The 19,244-nt window shown below is 44.8% G+C and overlaps 1 protein-coding gene across 1 annotated transcript in view; it reads right to left on the bottom strand.

Annotated features, from left to right (window-relative positions):
- Nrx-IV (neurexin-4) overlaps window positions 1–19,244 on the bottom strand; it is a 68,151-nt gene that overhangs the window by 27,568 nt on the left and 21,339 nt on the right. The window contains exons 11-18 of the mRNA XM_077627748.1: window positions 18,002–18,140; window positions 16,912–17,018; window positions 15,808–15,936; window positions 10,998–11,201; window positions 9,192–9,515; window positions 7,597–7,767; window positions 4,725–4,946; window positions 2,790–3,026 (exon numbers count right to left, since the gene is read on the bottom strand). Of these exons, the coding sequence (XP_077483874.1) occupies window positions 2,790–3,026; window positions 4,725–4,946; window positions 7,597–7,767; window positions 9,192–9,515; window positions 10,998–11,201; window positions 15,808–15,936; window positions 16,912–17,018; window positions 18,002–18,140 (1,533 nt within the window). The remainder of the gene's footprint in view (window positions 1–2,789; window positions 3,027–4,724; window positions 4,947–7,596; window positions 7,768–9,191; window positions 9,516–10,997; window positions 11,202–15,807; window positions 15,937–16,911; window positions 17,019–18,001; window positions 18,141–19,244) is intronic.

Raw genomic sequence — 19,244 nt, 5'->3', positions numbered from 1 at the left:
AGCCTGCAGCCATTCAAAAAAAGTTGGCGTGTCATCCAGGCCTTTCTATTACAGCCGTAGGGGATGGGAAGCTGCTTGCAATTCTTGAAGCAGCGTGGTGACGAGCTCTTTTCGATAATAAACGGACGCAGCTTGCAGGAGCCATCCATGTTTGCCGCAAGCAGAACCGTCACACGCACTTTGCTCATTTTCCTGCCGTGACATGAGCTCCCACTGAGATCGAGTGTCTTATTCTGCAGCATTTGCCAAAAGAGACCAGTCTCGTCTGCATTGAAGACTTCGGCAGGCAAAAACTTTGCAGAGATCTTCGGCCACTCCTCTGAAAGCCACTGCTGCATCTCCTGGCTACTGACAGCCCATTTTCTTTGAAATAGCTCTTCCCACAATGCCGTAGCAGTTTTTAAACCTTTGCAAACACCCAGTGCCACCGCAAAACTTCTCTTCGCCAAGAGTCGTGGCAAACCATTTAACCTTCCCCATTAACATCGGGCCATTCACAGGGACGTTTTTCGCTCGGACATCGAGAAACCACGCATACTGCGCCTTCTCAACTCTGTCGAAAGCAGCAGGGCGCACACAACATGCTCCCGAGCGACTTTGTGCACCTGCTTTGAGCGTGATGTCCTACTTGTTTTTTAACGCCGTACTTAGAATGCTCCGCGGAATGCCACGGAGGACTTCTTTTCGTGATTCTCGACACACCGGATCACCTCACGCTTTGTTGCGAAGTCCCGATTCTTTCTCTCTTTTTTACGTCCGTAGATCCTATAGCTCACTAGATAACAGCAGTCACGCAGGCTACAATCGATGTGTTGAAACAAAGGCACGCGTAAGAAAAATGCGACAGGCCCCGCACTGGCCGATGGAGTCAACTGGCATCGTTCGAGGAGGCACAGAGGGAAATGAAGGAGAGAGAGGGAGACAACTCAGTGGGAATGTGCCGTTGGTGCTAATTGTGCCAGTTGTGGGGCACTGCAGGCGCAACCACTGCCTCGCCAGTGTACGCTTAGAAAGCCGGTGAGTGCTCAAGCATTGGAGAGGAGCATGGCAGTTTAAACAACAGCACTGTGAAACATGCTCTACACTGAAATGCTATGGAGGAAGCAGGACATCCAGACCCCCAAGAAGTTTGGCGAGCTCGAGACTAGAGAGTGAAAATCCCTCAACCCTCTCACACCATGGCCAAAGCTTAAACATTCGTAACAGACATTCGTAACCATCCTGCAGGTTTTTAACTTTGCATAAAAAACGCGCGCTTGACCTAGCCCTCAACAATCACAAAACTGTCGGATTGTGCCGTGATACAGCAGACATCTTTCAAAGTGAATGATGCTAAACGTCAGCGACACAGACGCAGCTGACCGCATGCTTGTCGACTTCAGGAAAAAAATCTGTCAAAACATTTTCCCACGCATAATGAACCCTCGCTTGAAACTGATGTCAACTTTTCTGGAAAAAATTGGGTTTATTACACGAGTAAATATGATAGTTCCAGTAGAAGTAAAGGCCATTTGTGCCGGCATGCAATGCACTCTGTTCCCAAGAGTACAGCCCGCCACTGCTGGCTTGCACTCTGTAGCACTCGCGACCGCAGTGGAGTCTGTAATTTGATCGTCAGCTGCGAACAAGCACAAAAAACCCATTTCTTTCCCCCTTTAATGTCCCAAACAAAGCAACACAAGTGCTTGCCTTGTCCACTGCAGCACAGTGCAGGTGCAACATGAAGACAAGGCACGCATTGTGAGTGTGCTAGTCTCCTACACACTGTTGTGGGCAGCAGCTCCAGCACTCTTTCAGCATTTAGTTTTGCCATCAGGTATCAGAAGGCAGAGAACCAACTGACAAGAAATTTAAAAATTGGCTGCATTTCCACAAGTTGCACGAACTGGATTAGTCTCCAATGAAGATGCAAAATGGGGCATAATAATAATAATAATAATAATAATAATAATAATAATAATAATAATAATAATAATAATAATAATAACAACAACAAAATGTAATTACCAAATTTTAATCAATTAAAACTATTACGATTACCTCCTTATCCTAAACAAGCCAAGTACTACAGCTAGCCAAAGGCAGCAGCCACCGCTTCATCAAGCTTGTTTTCAAATATGTCTATATAAGTTATGGAAAATCACCCCGTATAGTGTCATCCCAAAAAAAGCATTAGTGCAAGCAATTCTGACACATAAAGCCGGACCATATTAGCAAAAAATCAGCCGGGGTTTAACTCCACTTGAACTGATACGTGACATGCAAAAGCGCGATAATGTAATTGGCGACATCACAAGCGACACCATAGCAACGAGATGCGCAAATCTCAAAGCTGTGAACAACTTTTTCAGGGGCGGCCTGGGCCAAATTGTTGGAAATGAACCGGGTCAAATTTGACGGTCGCCATCATGTTGGGCCCAATCAATTATGGTTGAACATCGATTTCGGTCCAAATTGGCCAAGGTCAAATTTCGGGTGTGGGCGGAGACAAATTTTGGCAATGACCTGGGCGAAATTCGGAGGTCGCCATCAGGTCGGACACGCCTAATTGTGGTTGGACATCGATTTTGGTCCAAATTGGCCAAGGTCAAATTTGAGGGGTGGCCCGGGTCCAATTCTTGCCGCTTGGAATCGCAGTTGCTATGGCAACGAGTAACACGCAAGCTGCAAGATGCGCAAGCAAGATGCAGGATACACAAGCAAGATGCACAAGCAAGATTTTTGCTCGGCTCTGACAATTGTATGAGTACTTTCGCACTAAAAGGAAGAAGTCCCCTGTGTCTTCCTACCATCAGCGCAGATGGGTCCCTTGAAGGGTGTCCACTGGCAGTCACACGTGTAGCCGGAGTAGCCCTCAAGGCAGGTGCCACCATTGAGGCAAGGGTTGGAGGCACACTTGCCCACACAGCCCAGGGACAACCCGTACAGCCCTGGAGCTGCACGCAGCCGCAGATTGACGGGCTCCCCGTTGACCATGAAACCCCTCAGGCAGCCCACGTATCCTTCCTTGTAGTCCACAGTAGCACCTGTACAAACATGCAACAGCTGCAACAATTTGCCGAGGGAAAAAGGCGCAAATTGCTAACACTTGCCCCCTGGTTGACCGGCTCACATATTGAGCTCTACTAAACCGAGCCGCATGTCTCCACAGGTTATAGAATTTATCAAAATGGTCTGCCCAATGACATTATTAACATTCATAATCCTGAAGACTTGATGAAAAGCAATTTCTACTATATTTTGCTGCCAACTATATTTTACTAATTATATTCTGTTAACGGTTTTTAAGTTTACCACCACCCCGCAACTGTGTGATAACCAAGTTTATGCTTGTAATCTGATATTTAATAATTTTGAACTGAATTTCTTATGTGTTAACCATGATGTAATTACTGATAATCAGTATGAGGCAGTACTATAAAATATAGATCATACGATTTCGGCTGATACGAATTTTGGTATGACACAAATCTGTAAAGTTCCCTGGCCCCCTGGACAACGAGCATTGTGCACACGGGGCAGAATTTCAGATGTTCCGAACACTGTCCTGCGCCTTCACAGGTGATCAGAATGCGAAAGCCACGAAGGCACCCGCAAGCACCAAGTACTGGCCTCACATCGCAAACACCGCGACCACCAGTAGTGCACCATGCACACTGAGCAGTGGAGCGCAGCCTGCAAATTGCAGACACCATGAATGCTACTCGCATGGAGAGCGGCCCGCAAATTGCCAACGTCGCAACAGCCAGTCACGCGACGCCGCTACAAGCAGTGAGCAGTGGCGCGCAGCTGTAAATAAATCCTGTCGACCAAAAACAGACCTGCGCGGATGCATTTCTTGTGCTCTGGCATGAAAATATGTTTCTAGATGATATAAACAATTTTCGTGTCCCCATGAGATTTGTATCATCGACATCCACCTTTTCATGCATCACTGCTATGTCACAAACTATTGTATACGTGCTAATGACTTTAATCTCTACGGAACATAGTTCAGAAGGTATAATTTCACTAACATTGCTCCTTGGTGGTGGTGAAACTTTACTTCATCAATCTAAAGAGTCTCTTAATTAGACTATAACAGCGGAAGGCGGGGTCAACTCGTCAGGTAACCAACGAGCCATTGGCACTCGCCGACCTCTATGGCTCATTTTATGCAGCAACTTTTGTATTCCCTTTCAGGTCACACAATACTCCAAACTGGGGTCTGTGAGGTATTTGTACGCAAGCATACATACACACAGACTGCACATAAAGAGCTACCTTTAGCAGACATGGGTTTGAGTTCAATAAGATATAAAACAAAGTAACAGCACAGAAACCTTATGGTGCAGCAGTAACTGCCACCTGACTAGGAAAATTGATGCTTGTCATATGAGCTCAAGTTAAAAGTCCACCTGAGGCAAGGCCCCACCTCAAGTAAAAATTACAGAGACTGCAACTTGCAAACAAGGGACATCACTGTAAAAGGATTGTTTTTGCCCAAGATTGTTTCGCATTGATTACTGGGATTTGATGCCTCTGACTCAGCCAGGTTTTGCGAGACAAGTCAGCGAATAGCAGGCAGCTGGTTGCCACGCTTAAAAGAATGGGAACACATTTTTCGACTGAGGAACTCATAGCTGTAGGGCCCTCTTGAGGCGAGACCAATTAGGGTGCCTGCATGCCATGTAGACTAGCGCATGATGAGTGGCATGTACTGCTAGCCACTGCAGCTGTCTTACCAATGATGAGGTGGCCTGGGAGGTGGAGGGGGTGCGATCGGTCAGGCTTCTCACGCACCTCGGCACTTTGGCTGCCGTCAATCACGATGCGTGCTTCCTTGCGGTTGCGCTCTACATGTACCGAGTGCCACTCGTTGTTGCTCAATTTGTATGACGTCTCCACGCTCACCCCCTGGGGGCCCCCACCAGCAGTCTCGTAGAGCAGCTGAATCTGGTCGCCCCCTGCAACACATAACATTATGTGGCAGACTTTTAACAAAGAAGTCGTATTCAGCAGTGTTTGCTTGCAGATTGATCGAAATACGCACACATGCAGGTGGTAATGGTCCAGAAGTGAACAGAGGCATGACACTGGGTGACATTTGCATGAAAGCAAGATTTCTTTCAGAATAAGTAAAGCAGGCTGGCCGATTGACAATTTTCACCCCATGGTTTGCAGTTGAGCAATTTCGGCTGATTGCACCAAGCTGCTGGTACACAAGCAGTTATTTTACGGGGGGGTACCTTATACACAGCCCGCTACCGGGACTGCAAAGCGTCATGCCTTGGTTTGGTTTATGGGGGGTTTAACGTCCCAAAGCAACTCAGGCTATGAGGGATGCTGCAGTGAAGAGCTTCGAAAATTTTGACTACCTGAGGTTTTTTAACGTGCATTGACATCGCACAGTACACAGGCTTCTAGCATTTCACCTCCATCAGAATCTGACCACCAAGGCCAGGCTCGAACCAGCGTCTTTCGGGTCAGCAGCCGAGCACCATAACCATTAAGCCACCGCGGCGGTCGCAAAAGCAAAGTGGCATGCGAGTGACTGCAAGGGTGCATAGTCAGGCACTCACCGTGTCAGAGGTGTGGAAACTGAACAAGAGTTATGCTTGCACAAGCTGCAGACACGGTGGTGGTTACTTACAGCTCCGTACAATAAAAAGCCATTTCTATCACTAAAAGCAGCACTTCTAAAAGCATGCCCCTGGTAAGCGTCCAACACTTGCTTCTATTATCTTCTATTTTGTCCAGAGCAGCTGTGAAATATTTCTACAGCAAGCAATGCAAGTTCAGTGTTATTCAACACAAATTCTGAATATGGAAGTTCTGCATGCCTGCTGATGTACGCTGCTGTAATGCAACATGAATCACAAGCCCACTTTTAGTGTACTCTGTTTTCCTCCAACTAAGAAAGTCCTCGTAAGGTCACTACGATAAAGTCCGCTGACCCGTAAATGCTGCAGTGCTGCCTACAATGCACAATGCTGATAGGTGAACCGCGAATTAGCTCGGAGCAGTCATGGATTTGAAGGTGAAGGGCAAACAGCAGGGCAACACTGAAGCACATTAATCTATGCCATGTCACGATTGTGTGCAGCCTTCAACTGCGTCCCTGATTACTGCTGCCAATCAGCATGAGAACGAAAGTTTTATGAACATGAGTTTCACACAAACACATGAAGTCTGAATATGTGAAACAACTCTTGTCACTCAAGTTGGAGTGAAATTGTTGAACTAATACCTAGTTTTTCAGTTCTCACCCAAGGACCTGAAAGTGCCTCCAATGCTACAGTCCTGATATGAGCCATAAGGCTTGCTTATTTCAACCATGGAAGCCACATTGGCCCTTCTTAAAGAGAACCCAACTGAAAGCTGACCATTTTGTTGTCATACTAAATATAAGTAGGGGTGTGCGAATATTGAAATTTTCGTATATGAATTGAATACGAATATGAAGAAAAAATGGCTTCGAATATCTGTTCAGTACAAAACTTTCTTTCAGAAAATGATAAACAAACAAATGCTGTTGTCCTTATTTTTTTCAAAACAGTGTATGGTCTTTGCAACTAAAATAAACAAAACTAGACTGCCTCAGTACCGCATAAAAAACATGACGTGCACAGGAATGTATATTACTTGATTAGACAGCATAACAGTATCCAAATTATAATGAGGCCATGCAAAACAAAATCCATAAAATGACAAGACTGGCAACAAAAAATTATATGATGACTAGTAAAACCTCATTCATCCGGAAGAAATGCCCAGTCCATCCGAAGGACTCGGTTTATAAAATACCCCCCCCCCCCCCCCCCCCCTTCGAAGATGCAGTAAGGCCTTATAAGCGGCTCCATTGCGCTAACACCTGTAAGCCTGTGACGAGCCACCCGTTTTGGAGTGCTGGAAGAAGAACACAAATGGAAGCAAGAGCCGGGGAACACACACTGGCGTCCGAACGGCGAGACGGTTTCTAAAAAGAAAAAAAAAATGTGTGAAGCGCCAGTCAGCATTGAAAGCCGCGTGGAGCTGGGATTGGACTACCGGTGAGTGCGCGGGCCGACAGTTGCAGTTGCCGTGGTGCACCTGCGAAGCTCAGAAACCAAAACTACGCGGCCAAGCTATTTCTTTACCTAGCGACAGGGGCCTTCCGATCGTTGTCCCGCCTGCCGTTATACCCGCTAAAGAGGTGCGCGGGTTACAATGCACCATGCAATAGGCAACATTTTTACACACCCCTAATGATAAGTTCAGACAAGAGATAAACACTCCTTACCACTCATCTGAGCTCCAGGCTTCCACATGATAGTAAGCAAGCAGTGTCCAATCTGGATTTCTGTTCACTCTAAGGCACTCCTCATATTGCAACAATTTCTGTTAGACAGCAGTTCTTGACCCCTTCCCCTAATTTACAGAACTGTTCAGAGCGTAATGCATTTCATCATTCAAGATAAAAAAAGAAAAATGCCACCTGGCTGCATAGTTATGATGACGAAAAAAGAACACCGAACAATAAAATGTTGCTTAATGCACCGCTTAGAAAAAAAAATAAACAATTGCTGCACTGTTCTTACAAGCAGAAACACAAACTGAGCAGACAAAGGGTTGTACCAATGAGCACCAGCTTGACGTAGTCAGTGGGTCCTTTGCTGTGCATGATGACCCCGTTCTCGGCAGTCGTCTTGAAGTGGAAGTACACGTCCCACGAGTGACGCAGGTTCAGGTGTGGCACCTCAATGGTGGCATCCGTGAAACGGAATGTCACCACGTCATCAAAAAGGGCTGCAACGAGACACAAGAGCAGGCACTGAATCATCAAATAGGAAGGGCCAAGTGCACTGCCTTCCCACAAGAACAGACTGAAAACAATCGGCAGCGGTGCAATCTCTAATGATGCATCAGCTTTCTTTTCTGCGGCTGCCTGTGGACAATCAAAGATCAATTTGTATTGCCTGCTTTGATGAGAAAACAAGCTACTGTTTCCAGTGACTTGCACTGCAGACAAGGCACAGCATAGAATTCAAGCTGGCCAGATTCCGGTAGGTCAGACTAAATACCGTATTTACTCACGTAATTTGCGCCTGTGCATAATTTGGGCACCCCAAAACTTTTACCAGTATTTTTGAAAAAAAAAAATATATATATATATTTTGAACTCTGCTGCACCAGACCACCAGCATGTACGCGGGTGCATGTAAGACAGGCTTGGGAAGATCGGAGCGGCCGCGTCGCTGTGTGTTGTTGCGAAAGGTGCGAGTGGAGAGGGCGCGAGTTGTGCACCGTTTACCAATCCCGCTCGTGCTGGCAGTCGCTTTCCTGGACGAACAGTTGCAAGCGTGCCCGAATCCGAAACTACCAGCCCGTTTGCTGTTTGATTCGCCACTAGTCAGCCGGGCTGCATGCGAGGGCACCATTTTATCGCCCATTATCTCCTCTGGCTCCCACTGCTGGCTCCGCAATTTTATCATTGCACATTTGCTGCTTTGGGCTGCGTACGCGCCGTCATGCCATCCTGCAGGGAACTACATAATGTGGGGCAGGGGGGGAGGAGGTCATTAAACTTATATTTGGAGTCAACTTTTTTTTTTTTTGCCTAGCTAAGGGGTGCGAGATGGGGGAGTCTATGTGTGGGCGGCAATACAAGGTATATATTGCGCGTTATGACCTCTGTAGAGTTTTTTCGAAAGTGTTCAGAAAATTTTCGTGTAATCTGCGCACCCTCTTTATGAGGCCTTAAATTATAGAGAGAAAATGCGTAAATTAAGTGAGTAAATACGGTACACACCACAAATGCTCATGACAAACTGTCCAACACACACTGGCAAACATTATGTCATGGAGAGAACATTAGTGTAATGAAAAACAACTCTATTTTTACCACAGCTCTGTGATGCTTGTTTGCTTCTTCTGACAACAAAATATGTCAAGACGAAGAGGTGGCTTGCATGCAGCACTGCTAAAAGAAAATAAACCCAAAAAGAGTGGCTCCTGGAGCACAGTGACAGCACAATACATATAATTTCATGTAGCCTCTCTTTTCCCTGTTCCTGCACTCAGTGTCAAGCCTTTGCATGGCTTTTACATCAGAGGCTGTCCCTCAAGAGGGCAGGTGCATAATGCTGCCTGCATCCTCACGTCTATGCAGGCACTGCCGCTAGCCATATTACTCTGGGTGCTGTGTGCACACCCTAACTTGCCACACGCACCATCTCCCTGGCATTCCAGTGGGCCCAGGGTGTAGCGCCCCTGCTTGCGATCCTCCTGCATAGAGGGTGACCCAGTGTCACCAAAGCGCAGCTGTCGCACGGGCAGGTAGTCCCGGTCGGTGAGCTCGCCCCCATCCGTAAGCCACTCCTCGACGGCCGCGTCACAGTTGCACCAGCGCTGGGGATCACGGCATGTGCCATACAGGCCACAGCGGCACTTGCGTGAGCCCGGAATCGAGCCACCCCAGTAGTCCATGCGCTGGTTGCTCCGGCTCACCCACCAGCTGAATGGCGAGAACGTGTCCGGGCTGGTGGTGTCTTGCACTGCACCACAGCACACGTAACAATGGGAAAAGTTGCCCGCAAAAGCCACGCTGCACTGACGGTCCATTACAGTTTCCCAAAAGGAATCCTGACTACCACTGTATCTGCTAAAGGCTCACAAAGTAGGGCATGTCTCAAACAGCTTGTAATCACAGCACCTGCTGGTCTTTCTCCTACACAAGAATTCATAGCAATAAAGACATTCTTAACACACACAATGAGACAGTTAATACAAAGTTCCAAGAACAGGCACCAATGCCACTGCCAGAAGTTGAGTGCAAAAATAAAATTACACAACAGGTGCATCTAAATTGTTCATGTATCCAGGAATCAGCACCTGAGCTTACGCAACAGATTAATAAGGCTGTTGCTAATTCAGAAGTACTGAATATTGGCACTACAGTCCTACTAAATATGAACTGGGTGGACAATACAGCTTCATTTGAAGTAAAGCAAGTGAATGCTGTGGTTGGTGTGAGCCTTGACCTAATGAGGCAATGACAACAAAATTTGCTCACAAAAGGCTTTCAAACAGCTTCGTAAATCAGGTTTGTAAAACAGTGATGTAAGACTTCACACTTCGATTCATTTCTTAAAAGTTTCACAACTTTAGGTGCATACAGTGCTTTCACTGCCCTCTTAAGTCACTAAATTCTAAGAAAATTTTAAGCAAACTTCATTTTCATGCAGAACACACCTACAGAAAGAGAACTTCCAAAACCATGAGGGCCCTACAAAATTACTGAAGTAGTGATTAAGTCCAACACAACTCACCAAGGTTTTTTTTCTTAAAAATTTACTAGTAAATTGGCGATCGAAAAAGTATGTGCCAAGTTGCTCATCAACATTTCATGTATGTACCTTGTGATAGCTGCACTGACATGGGGGAAGTTAAGAGTATGCTTAGCTTAATCTGTTAGGTGTTCACTTAAACAAATATCTGACAATTCCACCAGCCCATGCATGTCACCCCAAAAACTTAAAAAATTCAAATGCAGTGGGTATAACTACTATTTCAAATGTTATGTCAGTTCCAGTACCATCATAAATGTAAAGGCATGACCACCACCAGATAAAACCAGAACCTGAGAAGCTCATGTGTGAAACACCTAAAGAAGTCAATTTTGTGAGCGAAGGTTAATACGGCAAGAGGCAATGCCTTTGAAATACTGGCATCTGTAGTCTTCGAAGAAATTCCTCATAATTTATACCAATAAGCTAGAACTGATTTTTTCTGACTGCAGGGAATGAAAACAGAGTTCACAATTCTGTTCTGAACAGTTGACAATTTCTTTTATGGTGCCGACTGTTCCCAATTATGGCTTTACCTAAAATGATTTCGCATCTACGGCCGTTACGAAAGACAACAAATAAAAAATGTTGGGCACGCTTTTACCTCTTGAAAGCGAGGTGCAAACCATTGTAGAACACCTGGAGTCAGGCATCAGACACCTCTACTATAGTAGTGTGGCCACCACTCACCACTCGTGTCGAACAGGCGGGCGTTGAAGCATTCGTAGATGAGCCGTTGACGGCACAGTGATGATCGGTTGACCAGCTGGACCATCTGCTCCATGGGGGCATCATACACAATGTCCTGAATAAAGCTCCCCGCTTCTCGGTAGCCCTTGACGAGCGTTGCCTGCTCATTCTGGTGGTGCACAAGGGTGTCCGTGCGGTTGTCAGCTGTGCCGAGAAAAAAAAAAAAAGAGAAGTCAATGTGTTTACCATTTGAAGTAAGCTGATCATACCTGTGCCTTCTTTGAGTGCGAAATTAAGAACTCCTATGATCTCTATGACTAGAAACCTCTGGAATCTATCCTATCAGTTAAATTCAACAGTCATTGCCAATGATGCTACTGCTGAAAAAGTATTCAGAGCAGCTTTTGCCACACAGCCATTAGTCTGTTCTTGAAATCTGCAGAAAACCAAATTCTGAAGCATACTAATGCATATTCAGTCGGAATGCGCGACTGCAGTATCCCTTGAAGTTCATCTTCCCTGCATGAAACAATGGTGTACAGCAGAGTGGGGGTCACTGCTTTCAACACCAACTTGCTTATTGTTTGATGGATTTTGATGAAAACTGTTGTGCATATTAGTGATGTTTTCAAACTTTAGTGCACAATATTTCAGCATTATATCCAGATAACTCTTTGTACAATTTTTTCTTTCGTATACCTTGCAGAAAGCCTGCAGAGTCACAAAAAATTACTATGGGGCACCTAGGCAATTCTTATGATGTGTAAATGCAATAGCAAGTGCAACACCGTAATCACACTGTGAATAGGCCTACGCCTACAAATCAAGGCAGTTATTCACCTTTCCTTTTCTCAAAACCAAGGGGAGGTTTAGACTTTGTTAATTATGAAAAGGAAAGGTGCATAACTGGCTCCCTGGGTCAGTGGACACCTCAATCCCTCCCCCTTCAGTGGAGACTGGAGGGGCCTAAGGGTCCAGGAGAGGTGATGACACCATTCTGATGACAGCAGGATTTTTTTCCCACAATGAGCCACATAATGCTCTCCATTAAAAGTGTAGTGGAAGACTAGTTCAGCATCCACTGCATTTCTAAATGAGTGCTACTCCTGATGACAACCTTAAATTTTCTCCACAAATTTTTGTTTTCATTTTTTACAAAGACAGTTGGCATAGACATGACCAAACTGCAAACAAGCGGTCACATCGAAAATGTACAATCCATCAAAGTGAACAACCAAGAATGTCACTGCATATATAGTTGATTTCTATGAGCATAAAAAAATATAAATGGTCAAAATAGACGAAACTGTCATGAAGAAATTGCTCCGTAAGGTGAGCACCTAGTCAGAAAACCGACCAGAGACAAGGAATGATTTTTCTAGCCTTTCCCCTATATGCAGCGCCACCGCGGGCCACAAGTTTTCTTTAGAGTACTTTAAGGTGGATTTCACAATGAAAATTAGGAGCAGATACTTACGATTAAAAAAAAATTTTGGGGGTGCAATTTAGAAGAAAGAGAAGATGAAAAGACTTGACACCATTCGACATCTGACAATTGGTCACTTAGCAAATCATCAGCACCATCATCATAATTTGAAAACTGCGCCCCCCCCCTTAGATAAGGCGAGAGGGTGCCAGCACAGTGCCTTGTGTGGAGTTCATATCTCCTAACACCAGGAACTCGATGCAGAAGCACACCAGCATGCCTTTGTTCCCGAGCTGTGGGATGTGCTCACGGGAATATACCACTGCACATGTCCAGTTCCAACCAAGGAGTGCCACCCCTTCCTGAGCACTGGAGAATACTCACCCATAACCCTAGCTCAAACATAAACCTAAGAACAACTTTATTCATTGGTGGAAGTGTGAGGAAGGAAATCACGGGATGTTCGGATTAAAGTTCATATAGTGGGCTCCCTTCCAGAATGGACATCAGGTGGCCACACACCACAGCCTTTCAGCGACCTCCTCAGCCCTGTCCGTTGCATGGAGTTGTACCTCCCCACTGCTCTAGGTTGGAGACTGGCAAATGTTCCGGGGGTTGGGGCATTCAAAAAGAATGTGAGTGAGAGTGACTTCAGCTGCCTCACACTTAATGCAGACTGGTCTGAATTCGTCCCGGGCGAATTTGGAATAAACGTACAGATTAATAAAGGTTCCTGTTTGGAACTGCCTCCAGACTACTCCTTGCCTTTTGTTGAGTGAGGGGGCAAGGGAGGAAATTTAAGTCTACTGTTTCTGTAGAGGAAAGTAATTTCATGGTACGATGGCCCTGTGTTGTCGCCTGCCTCAGTCCCGTCCTGTTTCATGGTACGAAACCATTCTCTCTCTAGCCAACCAGAGATCCAAATTCTTACATTGCCTGGGTGACGAATTCTCGGGCATATTGGTTGGCTTTTTCGTTTCCCTCACTGCTGGAGTAAGCTGGAACCCATATCGGTTTAATTGGTCTTATATTTTGTTGCGGTGATTCGGATAGAATTCTGAATGCTGTATTGCATACAGAGCCTTTTGCAAAGCTCTGTATTGCAATTCACTGCAGCCGCTTCTTCTGCTTCTGATGGGTGGATCGTATTTCTAATTGAGGTGCCATTGACCAGCTTTCCTGAGTAATCGACTAGCGCTGTAGAAAAAGAATTCTGGTTGGAGTATTCTGCAGCATCAACGCTTACTGCACTGGGTTGAGGGGAGAAGTACTTTTGGACTGCTTTAGATGTAGCCCTCCTCCTGCCCTCATCATGCTCCGGATGCACGTTCTTAGGTACAGGTTTGACTTGTAGCTATTTGTGTATGTGATTCCCACTCTAGTCACGCTTTTTCTCCTTCGTTCACACCACCAACTTACTAAACCCACCGTTTATAAGAACAGAAAGGTAACCTGCTGAGCAATCTCTCCATGGAAAATGGAAGGAGGCTGATTTAGACTGAGAAGCTATATATTTCATTCCAAGCTACAGTTTGTGGACAGTAACTTTTGCACAGGTCAAAGGAATGCAGGTGTGTGGGCTTTACATCCTGAAGCTGCATGTTGGTTACGGGATGTGCCATTTCTGGATTATAATTTTAAACACCTGGGGCTCCTTAACATTTACTGGCATCTACAAAACGATTCTTTCATTTTGCCTCCACTGAAGTGTGGTTACTGCAGCAGGCATTCAGTCCCAAAACCTTGGGCTTAGCAGCCTAGTACCACAGCCACCGTGCCACAGCCACTGTGCCACAGAAACGAGTTAAATGGAATGCAAAGGTGTTCTGCTCTTTTCCAAGGAATACGTCAAATGGCTGCAACATCAATGGGCTGTAGACGCAGTACGTAGCTGGGGTGGTTGGAATGTATATTTGATCCCATAGGCATGTGCGGAAGGGGGAGGTCAAGGGGCTTCCTTAAAAACATGGGGACAGATGGTGCAAATTTTGTACCTTATTGCTTCTTGCTACACAGAAGACATGAACGGGCGCTGCCATGAAGTTTGGCACCTCGTTTCGGAGAGACATGCGCACACCTATGCTTGGTGCACAGCAGACGGGATGAAAAAATGTTACTCCCCATTTGACACTTCTGTATGCTATCACTGTGGGCAACTTGCAAAGACTACGAACGTAAGTTAACAGTATATCTGCATTCATGGCTCAAAGTAGCAATGAAAAATTCACAGGGACCCCCAATAAACTTATGTGTTGGCAATGTAATAACATTAAAAGTTGTTAATGCCTTTACCGGAAATGCCATTACCTACCTCCAGCCAATGCGCAAACTTTATGACCAACGACATATTTTTTTCCCCCCCGAAGAAGCTGTGAATAGGGGTGCAAAAATATTCAAAATTTTGCATTAGAATTCAGAATATGAACCTGTTCGGTTCATATCTGATTTGAGAAATTGGTATTCGAGAATTTTCATACATTCCAAAATTTCCACATTTTCCCCAGCGATCGAACATCACGCCAACTTTCACAAATCAGACCATGGCAAAACCACAAAATCTAGCAAAATTATCCGAAGATAAAGTTTAATGTTCCAGAATAGCAGTATAAAGGCATCCTCTTTGCTTTCTTCTCCGTGTTCATTTCGGCTGCAAAGACCCCACACTATTTTGAAAAATTAAGGGCAACATCTGCCAATGAATTTTTTCCAGAAATTTGTTCCATCCTGAACAGATATTCGATTCAATATTCAAAGGCATTTTTTCATAATCATATTCAATTTGTATTTCAATATTCACACATCCTAGTTTTAATGTGCTCGCATTAAAAGCACAAAAGAAAACCACAACAGCTATAAAATGATCAGCTCACTGATGAGCACCAGATGGCTGCTTGGACAAATATAAGAAGCATGCCACAAGACAGCACTTGGGCCTCTTCCAGTTTGTTCGCATCTTCAAGGCAGTGCAAAGTCTCTATTTTTCACTAACACGCACCCGCACTGAACCATTGTGCAAAACCAAACAACATGTGCAAGGGATGGCCATGCACAGATGAAGGAAGTAAGTTCAGGACTATAGGTTACTAGCCAAGGCTATCCGAGACCCCGCAGCCATCATGAACCAGTGCTAGCCAGCTCACAGTGCTCCATTCACAACCTACTAGCACTTTGGAGCTGCACAGGTGAAAGCACCAAACAAAAATCAGCAAGAAACCTCTGGAACTCTCTGCACACAGCCACTGCCCACTGCTGTGGAAGCCTCATAAAACTTGGTGGAAAAAAAAAAAAAAAAAAACGGGACGTACATGCACAGTACCAGGATTAAACAGCACCAGCTAAGCTGTGCTCTGGCGAGAAGCTTTTGTGAGGGCAAACACTACTTACGATGGAAGACGCATTCGACTGGAAATGGGGTCAGAGGCCCACTGCCATCAACATCAACGAGGATGTTTGCTGTCTGTTCATCAGGCTTCTTCTTCATATGGTAGGCCTCGCAAGAAAGCGGATGCAGTGCTAGTGTTTTCAGGGAAGACAAGAAAATTAAAAGACAGTGCTATGACATGAAATATGCTAGAAATTAGCAGTCGAATATAAGCACATTACGCAGATTTTGCCCACTGCTAAGCATAGTACAATCATTACCAGGTGTAATGCTCTCCAAAAAATTCAGGGAAAACTATAAAAATAACTTTCTTGAATTCAAAGCAAGGAATAAGTGAGCAGAATGTTGCAACAGAAAAATTTAATTGCCAAAAACAAGATTTTATGTAGAAATTGAAGAAAACTTGTAAAGACTCATTTGTATCAAAAAAGAAAAAAATGTTGAGAATTTCCTAAAATATATTCTATTCTATTAGCCACTGTGCGGGCAGTTCTGTTAAGATGCACTTCTAACAAGAACAAATTTTCTGGTCCCTTCAAGTTCGTCTTAAAGGGAATCTACTTAATCAAAAAACTATTATCAAAGAATAAGACTTTTTAAGCTTGATCACAAAGCTGCAAGAACTTGAATCCCTTAGCATATCATGCCTAAAATATCAGTTCGGTTTGTCTAATCTTTCTACTCGCTGTTGCATCGCCAGCCTTGCCCTGTTTCAAAAGTTATTTTATTCATCCCCAAGACAGGAACTATACATCTGCGCACTCCCACCATGCTGATCAACTTGCATCGGTCATTCGCTTCAAGTTTCACGTCCATGAGTCTATACCACACTTTTTACCAATTCATTTTTTTTTACGAGCAGCAATGAAATGGAATGCCCTTCCCCACCATATCGCCGTAACCTGCCGATCAACATTTTTAACCACTGTGAATGCCTGCACTATGTAAATTCATCCGTTACGTAACACCCCATCAAGGGTTTTCAAGGAAAATAAAGTGATGTGATCTGATGTAATTTGTCACACATAAAGAATACATGCCTGCAAAATTGCACACATAAGGAGAACTGTCCTCATGTTGTTTTTAAGCCAGGACACACTACTTACAGACATGGCAGACAGCCCCAGCGTAGCCGGTATCAGTGCAGTTGCAAACAAACTCGATTGAGTCCTGCTTGCAGATGCCACCATGCTCACAGGGGTTTGGATGGCAGCTGCGGGAAGAACCATGCCACGTAAGTTGACTGTTGTGTAAATAAGCGTAAGCTACATTAGTTTTAGTTGTCTAAAAACTGACAGATTTTCATAGCTAGAGTCATTCGGTCATGACCACAACTACCTTTCATATTTCTGAAGTGCTGTGGTGGCAACATTTTAGCAAAAAAACAACAAGAACCGCCACAGGTTGCACAAAAGTCTGAGTCTGGCCAACTGGGCCAAGTGAGGCAGTGCTCTCCCATCCTATACTTTATTTTTTGCTGCTGGAGTGATAAAAATGAAGTAATAAAACAAAGGGGTGTATAGACCAGAGGTCTTCACCCACGTCAGTTGCAAAAATTGTCATAAAATCTGTACCTCAAGAGACAGTGTGCCTGACACATGTTGTGGTTTAGTTTATGAGGGTTTAACGTCCTAAAGCGACTCAGGCTATGAGGGATACAAGACACATGTTCTAACAGTAGTTTTTACAGACCCAATGGATTTTAGAAACTGCTATGATTAACGAACTACAGTGCAAAATGCAATGCCCTGTTACTTAATGCACTTTAGACTATGATATCTGGCAACCAGAGTTTCAGTTATGCCAGTATTAACGGAGGGGAGGGAAAATTTCCATCCTCACGGCAATGCTCCCATTGGGCATGCACTACCTAGGACACCCACCTTCCCTAATACAATAAATCATTCCCACTTCCAATGCACACAGCCTACTGTAGTTCACAACAAAAAGCTGTTGCTGTCATTTGTGGGAAGTCACTGCATGAGCAGTGCGACCAGCCTGGCAGCATTCCTTGAGTGAAACCAGACGACGACTCTGTCGCTCTCTTCAGTGATGGCGGCCCAGAAACAAGTGTATGCTTCACCTCAGCCACTGCTGGCCTTCATTTCTCTCGCACGAAGCAAAGGGATACACAGCAACGCTGCCAAAAAGTGCAAAACACACTCAGGCCACGAGAGAAGGAAGAGGAGCACGAACCGGTCCACCATCTGGCAGGCGTCACGCAGCACCTGTCCCGCCACCTCATTGGGTGGCAGCGTGAGCACATTGATGTAGCGCCCCTCTATGTACAGGTAGCGCATGCAGCCGATGAAACCTCGCATTCCGTAAACGCCCCCTGCACAAGAAAGGTGCACATGATTCACCTTACTGGAAGGACAACCAACACACCAGGTTATATAATGGACGGTTCTAAGCAGGTAAAGCGGCCCTCAGGTTTGTCGATTTCAGTTGGTTCAATGATGTTCCAGAACTTCAAAAAAGCCGTTACAAGAAATAAGCACAAAATAACCCACATATCCTTGACAAGAAATAAGCACAAAATAAGCCACATAGCCTTGCGAGTTTCCTCAGCACTTGACCCCAGACTTCCTTATCAATGTGCGCACACTAAGAAGTGCACCTACATTAACAATGCAGCGTGCACTACTCAACTGAGGCTCACACCTTATGTTGATGTACGTCACATTGTATTGTGTTGGGTTTAGCAGCACATAAGCGCCTAAGGCTATCATGTGCCAAGCTCAAGGTATAGAAAAATTGTGTTCTGCAGTATTTCACCCAAAAGTGAAAAAACAATGGTGGTGTACAGGGCCTAGACAGTTAGTGCGTAGTACCTAGTTATGACAGAGTAAATAAATTCTATAAATGACTAATAGTACGAGCTTTAAAGAAGATCAGATAACCATAGCAGCCAGTGCACCGTATTCTTTAAAGGCATACTGAGCAAGATAGCCTTATTAAATGAGGAGAGGTGAGCCCTACAAGTGACGGGACTTACTGCTCCTGACAGAGGTAGATAAAAGAAAGAGGAGAATGAAGAAAGAGATCAAGGAAGGACACAACAAAATTTCAACAAAAGGAAGAGCAATGTGCCAGATAGTAGCAGCATCAAGAATTGCAATGCTGTGATGAAATCCACAAACAATAGCAAAATAATCTCAGGTGGCCGAACTCAAATGCAGCAGATTAGGAAACCCTCAATGACACAACACAACTGCTACAGAAATAGAAAAAGAGAAAAAAGCACGCGTTGCCAACATAACAGTTGCACACACGACAATACGCAGAAGCTCTTAGCAATCGAAAAATGAGCTTTGTTGAGCCACAGGCAGTATTGTCCTGGTTACAACCCTTATTCTCGAGGCCAACAAAAGAATTAGGCTCTGTGTTTGATTCTGAGAGTAAGCACTCTTTTGTATAAAGCAAGCCTGCAAACCTT

This window comes from Amblyomma americanum, chromosome 6 (assembly GCF_052857255.1).
Source record: "Amblyomma americanum isolate KBUSLIRL-KWMA chromosome 6, ASM5285725v1, whole genome shotgun sequence".
NCBI lineage: Eukaryota > Metazoa > Arthropoda > Arachnida > Ixodida > Ixodidae > Amblyomma > Amblyomma americanum.
The sequence above is the reverse complement of the archived record's forward strand: the minus strand, read 5'-3'. Positions and strand labels throughout refer to the sequence as shown.